This window comes from Martes martes (assembly GCF_963455335.1).
Source record: "Martes martes genome assembly, chromosome: 10".
Classification (NCBI taxonomy): Eukaryota; Metazoa; Chordata; class Mammalia; order Carnivora; family Mustelidae; genus Martes; species Martes martes.
Window position 1 is genome coordinate 17,518,785 of NC_137898.1, and position 19,417 is coordinate 17,538,201.

Genomic DNA, 19,417 nt, shown 5'->3' on the forward strand with positions numbered 1-19,417 from the left:
AAACATCCAACATTCTACTTAACAAAATTACTCACTGACAGTGTCTAAAACAAACACAATATCATCTTCCATATAAATGGTATTGAAGTGCATATGCATAAGCATTAACCCGAGGAACAGAAATAATCTTAAAGACAGGATGCATAACACAGCTACAGAAAGTTGTCATGCTGATAGAACATGCTGATAGAATAATGAACATTAAAATTTAGAAGGCACTCCTTTGGCCCTAGCAATTTGTTCTAAGTATTAGTCAAATTGTTTTCTCATTAATTTGGGTGATAGCAAATTTTCAAAGGTAGCTTGTTTTTCACATTTCAAATTTAAAAACTCCTGTTTCTGAATTCTTGTTTTGGTATGTCAAGAAAAATAAGACTACAGAGTGAAATTAATTTTATTTTTACTTATAATAGGACAAATAGCTGTGCCTTTTTTATACCTGTGCCTTTTAGTCATCCTCCAGAATTTACTGATTAGATTGATTCTTACCTCAAAAGAGTTTATTCTACTTTTTGACGTCTTTGTATAAAATTTTAAAAAATATATCTCTAGAGAATCCATTGAATTGCTTAAATGTATTGTTAGAATTTATTACCTTTTTATTGCTTTATAATTAATGTGTGCTCACTGTAGGTGACACATTCCTATTCTTTCTTTGGTTAAATTGTTACACCAGAATTTTTTCATAGCATTTTTCATCTCTGCATTTCTCAAAGTGTATATTAAAGGATTTAACATGGGAGTGATCACCGTATAAACCAGAGTTATGGATTTATCAATGGGAAAGTTGGAAACAGGTCTAACATACATGAAAATGCAGGGAACAAAAAAGAGGACAACCACTGTGGTGTGGGAACTGCAAGTAGACAAGGCTCTGCGCCTCCCTTCCAGACTGTGACTTTTAAGAGAATTTAGAATGACTCCATAGGACATGAGTAGAAAGATAAAGATGACCATACAGATTGCTCCACCATTGGCGACCACAGTGAGGCCTATCAAATAAGTGTCAGTGCAGGCAAGTTCTAATAATGGGTACATGTCACAGATGAAGTGGTTGATGACATTAGGGCCACAAAATGGGAGGCTATACACAAAAAGAAGCTGAACCATAGAGTGCACAAGACCTCCAATCCAGGCTGCCACTAACAGCAGGATGCAAACCTGTCGATTCATAACAGTCAAGTAATGCAGTGGCCTACAGATGGCCACGTAACGATCATAGGCCATCACCACCAGGAGGAAGACCTCAGAACCCCCAAAGAGGTGTTCTAGGAAGAGCTGGCCCATGCAAGCTGGGAAGGAAATGGTTTTTCTGTCCCAGAGTAAGTCTATAATCAATTTGGGTGAGATGACAGTGGAATAAACAGCATCCATAAGTGACAGATAGGCGAGGAAAAAGTACATGGGGGAGTCCAGAGAGGGGCTGCCAAAAACAGTCACCACAATGAGTAGGTTGCCCACCATTGTCACAATGTAGATGAGGAAAATCATGACAAATAATGTTTTTTGTCCCTCAGGATCCTGAGTGAGGCCGAGAAGGACAAATTCTGTCACATTATTATTATTTCCCATGTACTCTTTCTATAAGGCCTGTTTCAGGAACGAGAGCTCAGGAGAACAGGACCTGTAATGAAATCATGAACATGACCATAAATATGTCCATTGTTAAGAGCACATCTTCATTGTTATGTCGTTTTCTACAGCAGTTCACACACAATAAATATTTAATGATATCTATTGAGTTCTTCCTCCAAAAAGCCATCCCTTGACAACCCTATTTTTCTTCAGATGATATTTTTGGCTGGCAAGTAAGTTCTTTCTCTAAGTCTTAAAGGAACATCTATAGAAAAGAATAATCAAAAGCCCAAATATAGTAATAGATTTACATTATATATTTATATTAATTGAATTTATATTTATTTATATTTTTTATTTATATTATTTTATGTATAATACATACTACTGAAACTATGTCAGTTTTTGGCACAGAAGTCAGCAGTCACAACCAAGGAAATGATTCCTGCTCTCCAGAAATTTACTTTTGATAATGGCAATAAACTACACAAATCAGCATAGAGTCAGTCCTTTGAGGCAGTATTATTTGCAGTAAGTACCATTAGAATGTGATTTATCTAGCACCAAAAGTAGCATTTTCTCTGGGACAATTCACTTAATACTATGGTATCCCATTACTAGATATTCAGACTAGACTTTGACATAACAACTAGACTGAAGTGTATCAAACAATTACAAAATTATTTAGTACATCATTCCCTTTCACAATGACTTGGTCTGAATCTCTATCAGCTTTTTAAGGAGTTGGGAGTTCTCTCCCTTTAATTTTTGCCTACCTCACAATTCTCAACACACATACACTATCTAGATTTTCAGCAAATATATTTGAACTAAGATGAACTGACCTGCAACTTTCACAAATTGTTACATCAGTCCTGGTATTTTTTTCAAAATTCTTAGGGTAAGCAAGGTAGTGAGGGAGAAAAATAGATCCTGAAAAGAGAGGCAGGGGACAATGTGGCATCGTTTTATTTATAATGCTTCTTAGGTACTGACACCACTCAAAACTAGAACTTCAGAGGTGCCTGGGTGTCTCATTTGGTTAAGCATCTGACTTTGGCTCAGATGATGATCTCAGGATTCTGGGATAGAGCCCCACCTGGAAACCCACCTCAGGTCCAGTGCTCAGTGGGGAGTCTGCTTCTCCCTCTCTCCCTACCTGTCCCCAGCCCTCACGTGCTCTTACTCTTCCTCTCTAATAAATAAATAAATAAAATCTTAAGAAAAAAAAGAACCTCAGTTCCCAGCTTGCAAAAAACTGCACACTCAGGGGAGAAGTCCAAGCCCAGGGTAAGAAGGCATGTGTTTGAGTCATCTTCTAAATGTAATTATAAGCCTGTCTCAGTCTACTCACTGGAAAATAAAGTGATTGAACTAGGTAATCTCAGAATCCTTTCCAGTCCAACTATTTGTGATACTTTTCATGCATCCCCACCTCTTCTATTATATGACTTTTTAAACAATTTTTATTATGTTCAGTTAATCAACATAAAGTACATCATTATTTTTTGATGTAGTGTTCAACAATACATTAGCTGCATAAAGCACCCAGAGCTCATCACAACACATCTTCCTTAATACCCATCACCCTGCTGACGTTTTTTTTCTTTTTTCATATTCTTATAATTAGATAAAAATTTCTGAGCTTATCACTGTTACTTAAAAAATCCTATTCAGTGGCAAATGGGATTTGATCATTGCAAAGACCAGGTAATGACTATGAGTCTCTTATTCATATTTAAGACCCAAAACAACCTGTAGAAAGTACATAACACAGTGGTGAATAATGTGGACTCTGGAGCTGCACCGCCTGTGTTGGAATCCCAGTTCCACCACTTCCCATCTAAGCGATTCTGGGCAACCTAACCTCTCTGGGTCTCAGTTTCATGATTTTTAGAATGGGGATGACAAGAGTTTCTACCTCCTAAGGTTATTGTTTTATTACAAAGAAATCACCTAGAACATGCCTGGCACCTGGTAAAAGCTCAGTAAATTATAGTATTATTAATGTTCTTGAATCTTTCACTATTAAATTGCATCAGAACAAATCATCTGGATTTTTGTCAATTTGACAAGAATTATAGACAGAGTCTCGGATAAAAAGAGAACAGTGCATCCATAACTCATGAACCCCTTTTTGTGCATAGGATAAGGTTTTATGCCTTAGGAATTACCTATTTTCTTGCATATGTGTAGTAATAATTATCTATGATGAAATGTATCTTGCCTAGATGCAAACACAAATCTAGACCAAAAAAGGTAGAAAAGAAGTACCAAATCAGGAAGGAAAAATTATATTTAAGAAATGAATATCCACAGGTTTAAAAAAAACCTATTAATATGATAATTAAATGACCTGAGCATTCTTTGAAAACTCTTATTCAGAAAGATCTCCTTTAGTGAGAGAATACTAGAAGCCAAACCCCCTGAGGCTTACAGGGTCACTCAGGAGGCATTTGGGGGAATCATAACAATTCAATGCACAGTACTTCTCAGTAAAGGGGGGAAAAAAGGAAAATTCAAAAAGAATAAAAACACTCTTTTCCCAGATACCCTATATCTGATAGTAAGGACAAAATTAAAAGAGAAAAGAATGGTACAGCTACAGATACACCTAAACATTTGGGTTATTCAATGGTCAGGAAAATTGCAGAATTACTAAACCTCAAATATAGACAAGTTGATTCTATTCCCATAGCCATGTGCTGGAGAAGATTGAGCTTTCCTTAGTAGCCACGTATGACGAATAGTCCACATGCCTCATTCACATGACTATTCCATTTGGTTTAAGAGTTCTATCACTGTTGAAGCTCTAGATTGACAAAGCCACACCTGTTGAAGAACATAAGGTTATAAGGCAGTCAATATCCAGTTATTATTTTTCAGCCCTTACTTTCTTCAGGAAATAGTGTTCTCTCGTTGATCTCCGATGTTGGATTTCACCAGGATAAATCTTCTATTAGCCAGTTAAATTATTCACATGTAGAAACTAGGTATTCAAACTATTCTCCACAGTTTAAGTCATCGAAGATTTAATACTATAAAAACTGACATATGGTGTTCCAGGACTTTAATAACTAAAACCACTGAGTTAACATGGCTCTATTTTAAAAATATAATTTACATAGTTTCTTACAGATATGTCTTTAAAAAGGTCAATTAAAATCCCATGGTACAAAAATAATATAGTACTTTATAATTATAGCTTTATTTCTAAGTGGCCAAAACTTACTTACCTGAACATGAGTTTCTTCATGAATATATACAAATATGGTTCCTGTAATAAATTTAAGATTCATACATATCAGCCCACATCAAGCTTCCAGAAGAGAATATTTATTCCTTTATATTCTAACATATTTGATATGATATGCGATTCTTAAATAATCTAACGGTAATTATAAATATTGGCATATTTTGTAAAATATAATAGCCCATGAGCCAAGGTTATTTATAAATCCATTAGTTCACTTTAAACTAAAATAAAGTCTGTTTGAGATTCTCTCCCTCTGCCCCCCTACCTTTGTGCTTTCCCTCTCTCTCTCTCTTTCTCTATCTCAAAATAAATAAATAAAATATTTTTAAAAAGTGTTTTACCTTTTCCCCTTTATTATTTGTCAAATGGACAAAAAACATCTGTCAGGCTACAATACTAAAACCAAATACATTTATATACACTGGCTAATTTCAGTTTTGCTAGCTTAATTAGGAATACCTCCAATAAAAATACATGGTATATAAGACACTACCTATAGTTAAGTAAATCACATGAATTTTCGTTGAGTATACGGCTGTTTTAAGGACTAACTTCTTGGGTCTTTTCTTTGGTCTTTAAAATCAGTGCTTCCTTCAGTGTGGATAACTATAGATACTTTGCATATCTGTGTGTGACCATAGAACATATAATAATGCATGGTTAATCAGTACATCAAGAAATGGTTCCAAGTGGTCATATTTTCCACATTTCCATGCAGGCTTCCCATCATCTCAGTTTTTCAGATGAGTGCAAAACTATCCATGTGGATGTCTAGAATATAAATACACTTAAATACAATAAATATTTACTGTGCAAAGATAGTTGAACATTCTCACTTGCTGGGAAAATGTCATGAGAGAAAGAAAAAAGCTGTTATGTTTGAAACCTATGCAAAAGTTGGCCTAATTAGTAGAAGTTAACTTGGCCAAGCCCTTATCTGCCGATACAAAAACACTCAATTTTTTGAATAACCTCAAACTAGTTACTTGAATGAATCTCTTATTAGGCAGTTATGGTGAGGTAACCAAAAAAGTATTTCATTCATGTGTTTGGACATTAATATGTCTCTGTGCCTAACAAAACAAATTCTGGAATTTGCTTCCCAGAAGATCAATGACTGAGCAATGTCTCACATAGTAAGAGAACACTTTATCTATTCAGTCATTCAAAACATATTCCTAAGCCTGTTTCCATAATGAAAATCATGTTCCTACCTTTCCCCAGCTTCATCCCAGAGAACCGGAATCTCCTATATGTTTGCACAAGCAATGAGGGATATCTACACACGGGAAAATATATCAAGGAAACATCTAGGGAATGAAGAGAAACTCCAGCCTAGGCAGGTATTTGAGTTGTCAGAAATCTCTTGGGCCATTATATCAGGAAAATAATCCTTCCATTTATATGCACAGACACAGCCTGGAGCTTTACACATCACTACTGTTTTCAATGAAAGAGAATATAAGACCATTATAGATTAGCTTATTAGAATATTTGGAACAAATTCAAATACAGTAAACTCCCCTGGACAGTTTTCTTCCCAGAGCAATCCCTAGAGAACAAAAAAGACTAAGTTTTTGCCAAGAAAGATTAGTCAGGTAGTAGTGGTTAAGCAATGGCCTTTGGCTCAAGTCATGATCTTGGAGACACAGGATGGAGTCCTGGCTCCCTGCTTAGCAGGAGTCTGCTTCTCCCTCTGCCCCTCAACCCACTTGTGCTGTCTCTCATTTTCTCTCTCGCAAATGAATAAATAAAATCTTTTTTTAAAAAGTAGCAGACAGTCAAATATGTGAGAAGTCTCTAATTTGAAGAGAAAAAAAAAAGGTTAAACAAATAATAAATTGTGAGTTTCATATAGCAAAACTAAGTAAGGCAAATCACATTTAAGCCAAAGTGAAAGGATAACCAGTGTTGGGTTCACTAATCCAATCATGTCCTCAGCCAAGGAAGTCCAATCTCTAGCTGTTAGCAACTCTACTAAGAGGCCCTGGTTCAGAGGCAGAAGGCCTTAGGATGAGGGAAGCTGCTGAGGTCGAAATTGAAATTCATTAAAAGACAGGTAGTCACAGTTCTGTAGGTCTGTGTTGGAATGGATGCCATGACCAAGACCTGAATCTATGTCAACTGACACTGTAATGATTTTCAGTTCATTAATTCAATCCCTTAATTTTAGTCCAATGTCCACTGAGTGTTTCTCCAAGAAACAAATTATTTTCCAACAAGAGCCTGCCTCTACACCAAAACTCCAGGGGCTTCCACTCTTATTTGTTTTCCCACAGCTTATGATGAGCTCCACTGAGCATCTTCATGTCCACATATCTTTAGTTGTGAACTGTATTTTCTATGTCATAAGGATCATCGATAATGAGTGATTAAATACCTGTACGAATCAGTTGAAGATCTTCCTTACATGCTCAACCACACAAAAAGTTGCTTATTTTAGCTTACCTAAATTTATATATAGCTTTACACTTATGTTAAAGATAAAACTTTAAAAGAAACTAAGCTTTAAATTTAAGAAGTTACAAAAAGAGGAATAAATTAAAGCCGGGGAGGGAGGGGGATGTAATGAAAGAAAGATAAAAAATCAATACAATAGAAAACATAAAATAAACAAAATAGCCAAAAGTTGATACTTTCATATTATAATGATAAATTTCTAGCAAAAGTGATCAAGAGAAAATTACCAATATCACCAATTAAAAAACCAGATGAAATCATACATATGCTTTAGATTTTAAAATGGTAATAAATGGTTCTTATGAAAAACATCACTGTAATAAATTTGATACCTTAAGAAAATGGGTAAAATAAAGGAAAAGCACAAGCTTCTGAAAAAAGACTAAAAAATAAATCAAAAAGCTAAATACTCCTGTATCTTTCCAAGAAATGGACTGTCCTATTTTTTAAGATTTTATTTATTTATTTGACAGACAGAGATCACAAGTAGGCAGAGAGGCAGGCAGAGAGAGAGGAGGAAGCAGGCTCCCCACTGAGCAGAGAGCATGATGCTGGGCTTGATCCCAGGACCCTGGGATCATGACCTGAGCCAAAGGCAGAGGCTTTAACCCACTGAGCCACCCAGGTGCCCCTGTCCTATTTTTGTAAATGGGATTGTGTCATAGAAAACCCTAAGGAATCTACACAGATTACTAGAATTAATAAGTGAATTTAGTCAGTTTTTAGGACACAATATCCAAATAAAATATTAAACTACATTTCTACATATTCATAACAATTGAAAAATTGCAAAATGTTAAGCTCCTTTAACATCAGCTCCTTTAAATGAAATTACTTAGGAAAAGATAACATCCCTCCACTAAAAATTATAAATATTGACAAAACAACATTTTGTGAACATTCCAATAAATTAATACCTTATGTTCAGGAACTAGAAAATTCAGTATTTTTAAGATGTTATACACTCTAAAGTGATCTGTAGATTCAACACAATCTACGTGAAACTCCCAGCATGCCCTTTCAGAGATGTGGACAGTTGTATTTCACAACAATAGATACAATAGCTTCCATCCCACATGCCCTTCTGTAATGTGACTTTGCCATCAAGTGTGGACTTCCCCACCAAGCATCATCACCTATTTCTCCACCACCTCAAATCTGGGCAGGTTATGCCCCTGCCATGACCAGTAGAAAATGGTGAATGTGACACGATGCTCGCTTTGGCGGTAGCCTGTAACTGGCTTGACTCCTTTCACATTCTACAACTGAGATCTAGGAGCACCATGTAAAAACTCTGATTATCCTACTGGTGGTACTCTTTCTAACTGGATAGGGAGAGGGACCCTGTGAGTTCTTTATAGTCCTCATTTCCAAGACACTTTGAACATGAGTAAAGCTGTGCCAGATCCTGCAGACCACTCCGTTACCCCTGAATACCACAGAGTGACTTCAGTTCATGACACATGAAGCCAGAAAAAATACCCAGCCAACCTCTGCCTGTATTGCTGCTCCACAAAATTTTGAGGGAAATTAAAATAGCTGTTATTTTATGTCACAAAACTTTGGAGTCATATGCCAGTAGCAAAAGATAATCAAAACAAAAAGTGGAACCTGGAAGGATGGTGTTTCCATCACAAACTGTAAAGCATGTGGTGTTGGTTTTGGCACCAGAAGTGATGGAAGCTGGAAAGGGGTCAAGGCTTCTGTAAGGCAAATCTTAAAACACAGGCAGAACTGTGCTTGGAGACTGAAGAAAAAGTGACTTGTGTTACCAAGTGCGGCAAAACTTTGACTATCCCTCACCCATAGGAGTGAGGAAAATGGGAAACATCCCTGAATAAGCAGGTAGATTTGACTAAGATTTCCAAATAGAATACTGAAGTGCCAGCTGTTTTCTCAGCAGCGTTATGGTATGTTGAAGAATGGATAAAGAGAGGTGAATTAAAAGAGGAACTGGTAAGTTCTCAAGCAGAATTCAGGAGAAACATGAAGGGAGACAAGAACTACTGGATTCAAGTATAAAACTGGCTCTCATTCCCAGCCTCCCCAAAAAACAAAAAGCTCTGAAAGCGAGAAACGGTACCAAAATAAATATAATCTCAAAGTAGTAGATATAAGACCCCAGTGAACACTTCAGAAAGATTTAAGGTATGTCTAATAGTCTCTTAACCATAAAAAAAAAATGTCTAAGATATAAGGGTGTTATCCCACGGACTTCTTTCAGCCCAAACCTGAGAGGAACTAGTCTCAAAGTATTTCTGGGTGAGACCCTTATATAAACTTTAATGAAAACATATAGAAAATTTAAAGATAATTGCACAAAAGGAAGCACATGGCCTTTCCTTGTAGACCAATACCCTTGGTTACATTGTCCACCCTCAAATTGTATGTAGGGCATATGGAAGAAATAGCGTGTTTCTAGTTTATAGAGTTTCTTTTTTCAAGTCATAAAATTTTATTATTTATTTGTTTATCATTTATGTGCTTATTTATTTATTTATTTATGTTTCCCCACCTTTACTAAAATACAATTGATATATAACATTGTATAAGATGATGATGTACAACATAATGATCTGATATATGCATATATTGCAAAATGATTACCACAGTAAGGTTGGTTGATACAACAGCACCTCACAACTAGAATTTTTAGGTGGAATGAAAGCACTTAAGATTCACTCTCTCAGCAACTATTTCTATAATAAATTGTTGTTAACTACTGAACCCTGCTATACGTTAGCTCCCCAGAACTTACTCATCTTATAGCTAGTACTCTTTGACAAATATCTCCCATTTTCCCCCACCCTTCAGTTCTTGCCTTCTATACGTCGGATTTTTAAATTCCACACATAAATGAGATCATAGAGTATTTGTCTTTCTCTGTCTGACAATTTCACTTCAAGAGAAAGCAAAGAGACAGAGAGATCCCAAGGTCTCTCGTGGTGTTGCAGTTGGTAGGATTGTCTTCTTTTTGATAGCTGGATGACTTTCTCTTGTATTCTCTTATATACACATTTTCTTTTTCCATTCATCCATCAATGGATGGTTAGGTTGTTCCAATATTGGCTATTTTGAGTAATACTGCCATGAACTTAGGAGTGCAGATATCTCCTTGAGATGCTGATTTCATATTCTAGGATATACTCACAGAAGGGACATTTCTAGACCATATTGTTGTTTTATTTCACTTTATTGAAGAATCTCCATGCCATTTTCCATAGTGGCTGAAAAACTTTACCTACCCAACAACAGTGAACTAGGGCTCCCTTCTATCTACATCCTCTCCAGCACATTATCTCATAATTGTTTGTAACATCCATCCTAACAGGTATATCTCATTGTGGTTTTGATTTGCATTTCTCTGGTGATTAGTAACGTTGAGCACCTTCCCATGTTCCTCTTGACCATTTGCATGTCTTCTTTAAAGAATACCTATTCAGACCCCTTGTCAATGTGTTGATCAGTTTCTTGTTTTGATTTGATTTTTTCCTATTTAGTTGTATAAATTCCTTATACATTTTGGATATTAACCCCTTATAAAATAAATGACTTGAAAATGTTTCCTTCCATTCCACAGATTGCCTTCCTTTTGGTGCAGAAACAGTCTGGATTGAGAACTTGAGATCCTGAACTTCAAGATCATGTCAAGATGGGATGAGATCTTAACTGGCCTAATCCCTTCTGTGTCTTCCCTCGGGAAACTCTGAACTGGTACTTTACAAGTCTCACATACTTACTGGAAAGACAGACTACATGGGGAAGGAGAAGGAGCCAGAATATACCAGCCTTCTCTCCATCCCTGCCAAGGCACAGCTCACATGAGTAAAGTCACCTTAAACACTGCCTAACACCCTAATCAGCTGAATACCAGAGAACTTCAGTCCATGCTACATGGAACAGAAGAATTGTTCAAACAAGCCCTTAATAAATTCATATCAGTCAGATACAGACCTGTGTAGAAAAAGAGCCCTGTGTGTAGACAGATACAGGCCTGCGTATGATCATATCAAATGTATGTACGTATGTGTGTGTATACACACACACACACACACACACACACATATATAAGATATGTATTCCTATGAGTCATCAAATACTCCCCTTTGTGTTGTCAGATATAGACCTCTGTATGTTCACATATAGACACATATATGAAGTGGGATACAGACCTACAGATCTTTTACTATGTACCTACATGTGGTTATACAGAGCTACATGAGGTCAGATACAGATCTCTGTGGTTGGATACATACTTGTGTATTGTCGAGTGTAGGCTTATGAACATTTGCATGCAAACATACACGAGTGCCTATGAAAACTGTGCTCTAACTCATGCCAGCAAAAGATGTGGAGCCCTTTCTAATTAGCTCATTGAAAATGTGAATCAAATGTAAATAAGACAAGCTCCTTCTTAAATAAGGAAATCAACAGGCAAGATTTATATACTCTATGGAAATAATTGCAATTTTTATTGAGACATTGATCAAGCCTTCACAATTTATGTCTCATTCTGGATGGGAAAACGAGATATGAAAACATGCCATTTTCCTTAAAATCAATGTGGAGTGTCATATAAAACTAAATATAGCTTTATGGGAGGATTTCAAACTTCACAAAATAATCCTAAAGTTTATCAGGAAAAATTAATATTTAGAAATTGCAAAAGATTTGAAAAGGCTGAGTAATTAAGGGAGATTATTCCTACCCGGTATAATACATGTTAAAATCCTTGGCTACTGACATAGAATGTTAGTTGTAGGGAAATACACCGAAGGAAAAGGAAGAGGAGGAGGAGAGGGAGAGACAGCAGCAGAGGAGGAGAGGAAATGGGCCCCAAATCAAACATACTTATTGTATAAAGTTTGACATATTAAATAGAAAAATTTTCAATTATTACTGAAATTAATAACTTTGGAAGATTATTTTTCCTGTTAGAGGAAAACAAGCTTAGATATATCCTCATCACAAAGAAAAATAAATCCTTGATCATTTAAAAAGAAAATTTTGGGAGAGTTATTTTTTAAAAAGATATTAAAATTTATAAGTTCACTGAATGACAGTAAATGCCATTTCCCAAGTGATGTGCTAGAAGAAATCAAAGTAAAAGAATATTAAAAGATGACATCCTTATATAAAACATCCATAATTATAATAAAACAACATACTGTAACAAATATCAAAAAAGATGAAATGTTTGTTGCAAATGTATATAATGAAGAAAAGACTCAAAATTCTCACTCCAGTAGTTTTAGAATTTGAGAATGCAAGTAACTGACAAAGTTCATGGAGTGGATTCAGTGTCCCAGACATTGTGTAATTACAGAGTACAAAGACAATTAAGTAACGTCCCCTGCCTTAAGGGAACTTACAGACCAATGAACATAGAAAATTAACCAGCATTTTTTATCTCAATACTTGAAATAACACTAAAAGTTTGGAAAATAACTGAATGTCTATTTAAGTCCACTTGGGTTGCTATAACAGAATTATCATAGACTGGCTTCAGCATCATTTATTTCTCATGGTTCTGGGGTCTGCAAGTGTCTTGAAGTCCAAGATTCTACCATCTGGTGAGAGTCTGCTTCCTAGTTCATAGATGACTATCTTTTTTCTGTTTCCTCACATGGCAAAAAAAAAAAAAAGAAAGAAAAGAAAAAAAAGACAAGTGAGGTCTGTGGTGTTTCTTTTTACTTATTTTTTAAATATTTTACTTATTTGTTTGACAGAGAAAAAGAGAGAATAAGCAGGGAGAACAGCAGGTAGACAGAAAAGGAGGCTCCCCTGATGAGCAGGGAGCTGGATGTGGGGCTCAAACCCAGCCTGGGATCATGGCCTGGGCCAAAGGAAGAGGCATAACCCACTGAACCACCCAGGCACCCCGGGGTATCTCTTTTTTTTTTTTTTAAGATTTTATTTATTTATTCATGAGAGACAAAGAAAGGGGCAGAGAGAGAAGAAGAGAAGGGAGTCCCATGAGGGTTTCAGTCCCAGGGCCCTGAAGTCAGGATCTGAGCTGAAGGCAGACCCTTAACAGACTGAGCCACCAGGTATTCCTGTGGTATCTCTTTTTAAAGAGACACTAGACCCATTCATGAGAGCTCTGCCTTCATAACCTAATCACCACCCAAACCCTCCACCTCTAAATACCATGTACTATATAGGATTTAACTCCTGAATTTTAGGGGAAACACATATATTGAGTCTACAGCAACATCCAAAAGATGATGACTTAATTACATGACTGCTGATAAAGTCAAATGTTTACTATCATTTAATGAATGAATAATGTCATGTTTGGGAAGACTTTGAGATGACATAAAGTATCTCTAGGTAATACTAACTGGGATAAAAACTGGGATATAGAGTTTTTCATACACTGTGACTTACCAGTGAAAGGCTCCATTCCCCAGAGCCTGAGTACCTCATGAATCCAGACTAAATAAGGGAGGCAAAACCAGGAGTTTCGTTGACTGCTTGCTTCCTACACTTTTAGAAGCTGATAATATTTTCTTTCAAACCTCATTCAGAGAGAAGGAAGCTTAAGAAAGAGGTCTCCATGAAAGAAATCAATATATATCATGGCCTCTTTATTGCTGAATAATCTGCAATCCATCCACAACACAGGTAAGAATAGTTTGCCATGTTGTCAGCATCTTTCTTACAATGATATCATCCAAAATATCTACTGTCAGGTTCCATATTGCATATTTGAAGTTCATGAATTATGCATTATGGTAATTCCACATACAAAAGGAAGGGCCTAGGTCCCTAAAATAGACTATGAAACACTGTAAGCAGAAGAAGAGATGGGGATGCTAAAAAAATGACAGAGATATTATCAGATATTCCAAATAATCAGGGAATGTTAATGGGTCATCTCAATGAAAATATAGCAGCAAACAAAGCTTCTCCACATGAGGAGATAATAGGATTCCCTACTCAGAAAAATAAGTGAATCTAACTTATTATTTCTACGTATTTTGTTCAGATTTTTCCTTCACTTAACTTCTTTATGATTGATATTGTAAATTGGAAGCAGCATTCCCTTTCAATCTTATGTGCTAAGCAATGAACAAAATTATACAATTAAATATCTTGCAAATACAAAAATAAGACATATACCTCAAGTATTAATAGGAGTTGTCTTTGTAAGGAAGGAGTGAACCAAGTGTTTAGGTCCCATTCTTAAAATGCTTCTCAGAAATATGTAATGAGCACTATTAATTCTGAAAAAGAACAATTGGGCAAAAGAGAAGCAAGTGAAAATTGTCCAGTAATGAAAATAAAGGTACAGTATTAACTACAGCATAACATCACATAGAACAGAAACCCATAGTTTCAACAAAGACATTTTATGTCCAAAAGCAACAGACCTATTTTCCTAACAATTTAGAAAAATCTTAGAGATCTTTTTTGATCATTATAATATGTACACCTTAAATGTTTTCATCATACACAAGTTCATTAAACCTGAGGAGAAATTCATTACAAATAAATAATCCTTTCCTGGATGGAGCAACTCTTCTTTGAAAAAAGGTGACAATTTCTCTTCAAGATCATTTTCTTCTTCTGGTCCACAGCTTTTTCATGGCATTTTTCATCTCTCCATTTCTCAGAGTATAGATCAGAGGGTTTAACATAGGGGTGACAACTGTGTAAAACACAGTCAAGAATTTATCAATGGGTAAGGTGAAAGGAGGTCTCACATACATAAAAATGCAAGGGACAAAGAAGAGGACCACCACTGTAATGTGAGAGCCACAAGTGGATAAGGCTTTGTGCCTCCCTTCCTGACTATGGGTCTTCAGGGAGTGCAGAATGACTCCATAGGAAATGAGTAAGACTGTAAAGATGCCCACACAGATTGTCCCATCATTGGCAATCACAGTAAGGCCAATAATGTAGGTGTCAGTGCAGGCAAGTTTTAATAATGGATACATGTCACAGCCAAAGTGGTCGATGACATTGGGACCACAGAAGGGAAGGTTGTAAACCGAGAGAAGTTTAATGACAGCATGCAGAAAACCTCCAGCCCATGACAACAGCAGCAATAGAACACACACCCGTTGATTCATGATTGTCAAATAATGCAAAGGTTTGCAGATGGCCACATAGCGGTCATAGGCCATGACCACCAGGAGCAAAATCTCAGCACCACCAAATAAGTGCCCTATAAAGAGCTGGGACATGCAAGCTTGGAAGGAAATGGTTTTCTTCTCATGGAGTAAGTCTATAATCATATTTGGAGTAACTGTAGTAGAATAAACAGCATCCATAAATGATAAGTAACCAAGGAAGAAGTACATAGGGGTATCCAGGGTTGGGCTTACCACCACGGTCACCACAATGAGTAGGTTGCCCACCATCGTCAGGATGTAGATGATCAAGAACACAACAAATAATATTTTCTGACCTTGGACGCTCTGGGTGAGCCCCAAGAGGACAAACTCAGTCACATTGTTCCTGTGTTCCATATGTTCTTTTGCATCTCCTTATTTCACATTCAAGAAACAATTAGCTATAAATGTGATAATTACTGATGACTTCCTGAAATCTAACACAATCTGTTTATTCAGTTACCTAATAGGCATTGTAGTTTCTTAGGTTCCAGTACTTTCAGAAAATATAAGAATACAAAGTGCATGAGAACATTCTCCCTAACCTCACCAGTCTCGCTGACTCAGGCAGAGATAAGTCACTAAAATCACTGTGGGGAAAGGACACAGTAATAAATAAATGGAGGGGCACAACCAACTTTCCAACTGGAAGCTAGTAAAATTGTACATGTAGTGAATTCTTCATATGAAAATTTTTAAATGCATTCTTTTAATGAAAAACTACAGCAAGATTTGTATTTACTTCCCAGCTAACACAAGAGATGACTTTCTAACTTCTGGAGTCCTCTTAACTCATAAATGAAATTGATATATCTTATGATATCAAAACATCTCAAGAACTTTAAAAAGATACCATGACATCAATAGATAAAAGTAGATGGGGGAAAAAACTTGCCTTTTAGAGGACTTACACAGAGTTATTACTAAAATAGACACAGAGCTCTAAGCAAATAAAATATAGAAGACAAAGAAACCAATGGCAAGTGGGTAAGTCATATAAAGAAGCATTTATAGGAATAGCCAACAGACATATGCTATGATACTGAACTCATCTGTAAACAGAAACATAGGAACTGAAGTAAGAGCTTGATTATGAAAGTGTAACCTTGGATTCCTATAAATCACTCATTCAAGTTTGAGGATGCAACACCATCCTCTAAACTTCCACAGATCAGCAAACAATGCTTAGAGAACATATCAACTGAGACCATCTGTAGAGTTAGAAATATTTGGCCCATTAAAAATATCCCTAAGCCTGAAACTAGTTTCTAAAAATACTGATGTTAGAGATGTTAGAGAAAGTACATTTATTCTGTATCTTTATATATGAAAATAGCCAAAAGTACTATTACAGAACTGAGCTAATTCCCATATATTCTAATAACCATAAAGAATCCCTAATATAGCTGATTATCAGAATCACACAGCAGAACTTTTAAAAGACTGAATCCCAGCACCACCAAAGTGTAAAATATAAAGTCTACTTTGGAATCTTACATCTAACTACACTTCCTGGGTTACCTGCATGCTGAAACACCTTTCAATTCAAGGTTGTAGTCCCTTCTCCCTTATCTTTTGTGCACTGATACCGTCTCTGAGCACATAGACCAAGAAAACACATGCATCATCACAGGATCTTGAACTCTTTCCATGTGAACAATGCTTTCTATGTTTGCAGAAAGTCTTATTCATTTCAGTCTTTCAGAAAAAGGTTACCTCTTAAATTTCTGGGATTTTCAAAATGAATACAAAGGCCCTGTAATCTAAAAAAGTCTGGATATTGGTTGTGAACAAAGAGAACCAAAATCTTCAATGTTAGCCTAATTTGCCATAATAACAAATGTTAAACCAACATCTTGATGACAAAAAACAAACAAACAAACAAACAAAACCTTTGTGGGAGAGAAAATTGTGAATTGCTTAAATAAAGATTTTTTTTTTCATTGTCAACATAAGTAAAATAGTGAAATAGCCTTTATGACAGTCACTTCTCAATAATTTATACTGGTCTGTCTGCACAAAGTATAAAGTTTGGATTCCCTGAATGATGGAGAATAAGTTCACCTAGACACTTCACTAAGTTCTGAGTCCATCATTTGATTCCTGAAAAAGCCAGTCATATGAACACGGATCCAAATACCCTTTGAGATCAAGATAAAGATCTGTAACACTTTATCTTCATTCGAACCACAACAAGCGCTACTGAGTCATTCCATTGGTGCATCTCCACAAGTCATTCTTCCCTAATTAAATTCATTGGGACTCTCATCATAATTTTGAGGGTAGACCTGCATCTCCAGAGATGCCACCAGGATAATTACCATGTACAACAGGACTTGAAGAAACATGTTCTCTGGGGGCTGGAGGGGGAAGATGTAGAATCCCCAAAGAACAACTTAAGATTGAATCACCAAAGGAGAAATGTCCAGTGTGGACAAAATTAAAATATGTAAAACCTTTCTTCTTTCAAGCATGACTTTCACAATAGGCAAAGCTATTTCAGTTAGGTTTAAGCTATGTATTTACACATGGACACCTAGTACTGACTTCCAGAACATCATGAGAGCAAATTTCATACTATCCATTTAAGTGTTGTCTCAAATGTAGTAAAGCAAGTTTCTAACCTAAGGGGAAGAATCTTGAGTTTGTCACATAGGGGCACACAGGCAAGTATATAGAACCTGTGTTAGTACGGGAGTGGGGAGGGTGAAAACACTGTGGGAGGAGTCCGCTTACCTCAGAGTGCTGAGAGACACCACTTAGCCAAAAAAAAAAAAAAAAAGTTGCAATGCATTTCAAAAGACTTAAATCATACAGAATATATATAGTGGAATCCAACCCAAATATAACAGTGTTTCCCAATTATTTAAAGGGGTGTGTAGAATGGAATTAGTAGCTTTAATGACAAGTATTAGGAAATGAGAGATATTGTAAGAAATGAGTTAACATTTCATCTCAAGGAGTTGAAAACAGAAAAGCAAAATAAACCGAGAGGACACTGTAGAAAGGAAGTAGTAAATAAAAGACAGAAATCAATGAAATTGAATTTTATTGAAAAAAAGAGAAAATACATAAAGCCAGGATTGTCTCTTCAAAAGATTTACAAAATTAATGTTCCTAGCAAAAAAGGTGAAGAAAAACTAAAAGAAAGAATGAAGAATCAGAATCAAGAATGAAGATGGTGTTATCAATGTATTCTACATATCTGAAAAAGATAATAAAAGAATATCAACAATGAATTTATGACAATATCCTTGCCTGTTTGGAAAGTGGAGCTCTGTTATGAAAGACGTAGATTTCTGAAGAGACACAGAAAAATAATTAAAACCCAGAATTACCTAATACTTTTAAGTAAATAAATCATTTGATATCTTTCTTCTCTCTAAACAAAATTCTACTCACATGTAACTTTATCAATGATACTACATAACAATTAATCAAAATGTAGTACCATACATAAATGGCTCAGGGCTGAGGGGAACTTAAAATACTTCCTGACTCATTTTGTGCACCCAGCATAACCCTTAAACCAGAATGAAACAAGAGCATCACAGGAACAATAATCAGACCAATCTTTCATGTTAGCAGAGACATAAAATTCTAAACACATTAGTTTCTCTTGAATGTTTTCCTTGGAGATTTTCTCTTTATTCTTACTGTTATGGTTTATTAGGCAGGTTTGGAGCAGTGCTCAGTTTAGAGACAATTGTGTCCCATTAATGATGCAAGATCTTCCTAATACCTCAGCCAGTGTCCTGCCCTGTGAGCCAGGACCTGCCCAGGTTGTCCAGCTGAGAGACAGGCCACTGTGTCTGACCAGGGAGCACTGGGCAATCCTCCCTAATGCAACCAGGTAAATCACCACCCAGCCTCAAGTAGTTTCCTCAAATGCACCTGCACACACTGATCGCTACTCTGATGGACAGTCTAGGAGGATCCGTGCAGCTCTCCAGCACTGATCCTTTCTTTTTCTCTCTCTCTCATTGTCTCTCACATAGTCTCACTA

The 19,417-nt window shown here is 36.1% G+C and overlaps 2 protein-coding genes across 2 annotated transcripts; both read right to left on the reverse strand.

Moving 5' to 3' along the window:
- Positions 1–624: 624 nt before the first annotated feature.
- LOC308350778 (olfactory receptor 4A16-like) lies at positions 625–1,572 on the reverse strand (the record flags this gene model as incomplete). The annotated part of the gene is made up of 1 exon (XM_080816269.1): positions 625–1,572. One exon carries the CDS (start codon positions 1,570–1,572, stop codon positions 625–627), a length of 948 nt encoding a protein of 315 aa, XP_080672395.1.
- Positions 1,573–14,850: 13,278 nt separating this feature from the next.
- LOC308350286 (olfactory receptor 4A15-like) lies at positions 14,851–15,768 on the reverse strand (the record flags this gene model as incomplete). Its single annotated transcript, XM_080815420.1, has 1 exon — positions 14,851–15,768. One exon carries the CDS (start codon positions 15,766–15,768, stop codon positions 14,851–14,853), a length of 918 nt encoding a protein of 305 aa, XP_080671546.1.
- Between the last annotated feature and the right edge of the window lie 3,649 nt (positions 15,769–19,417).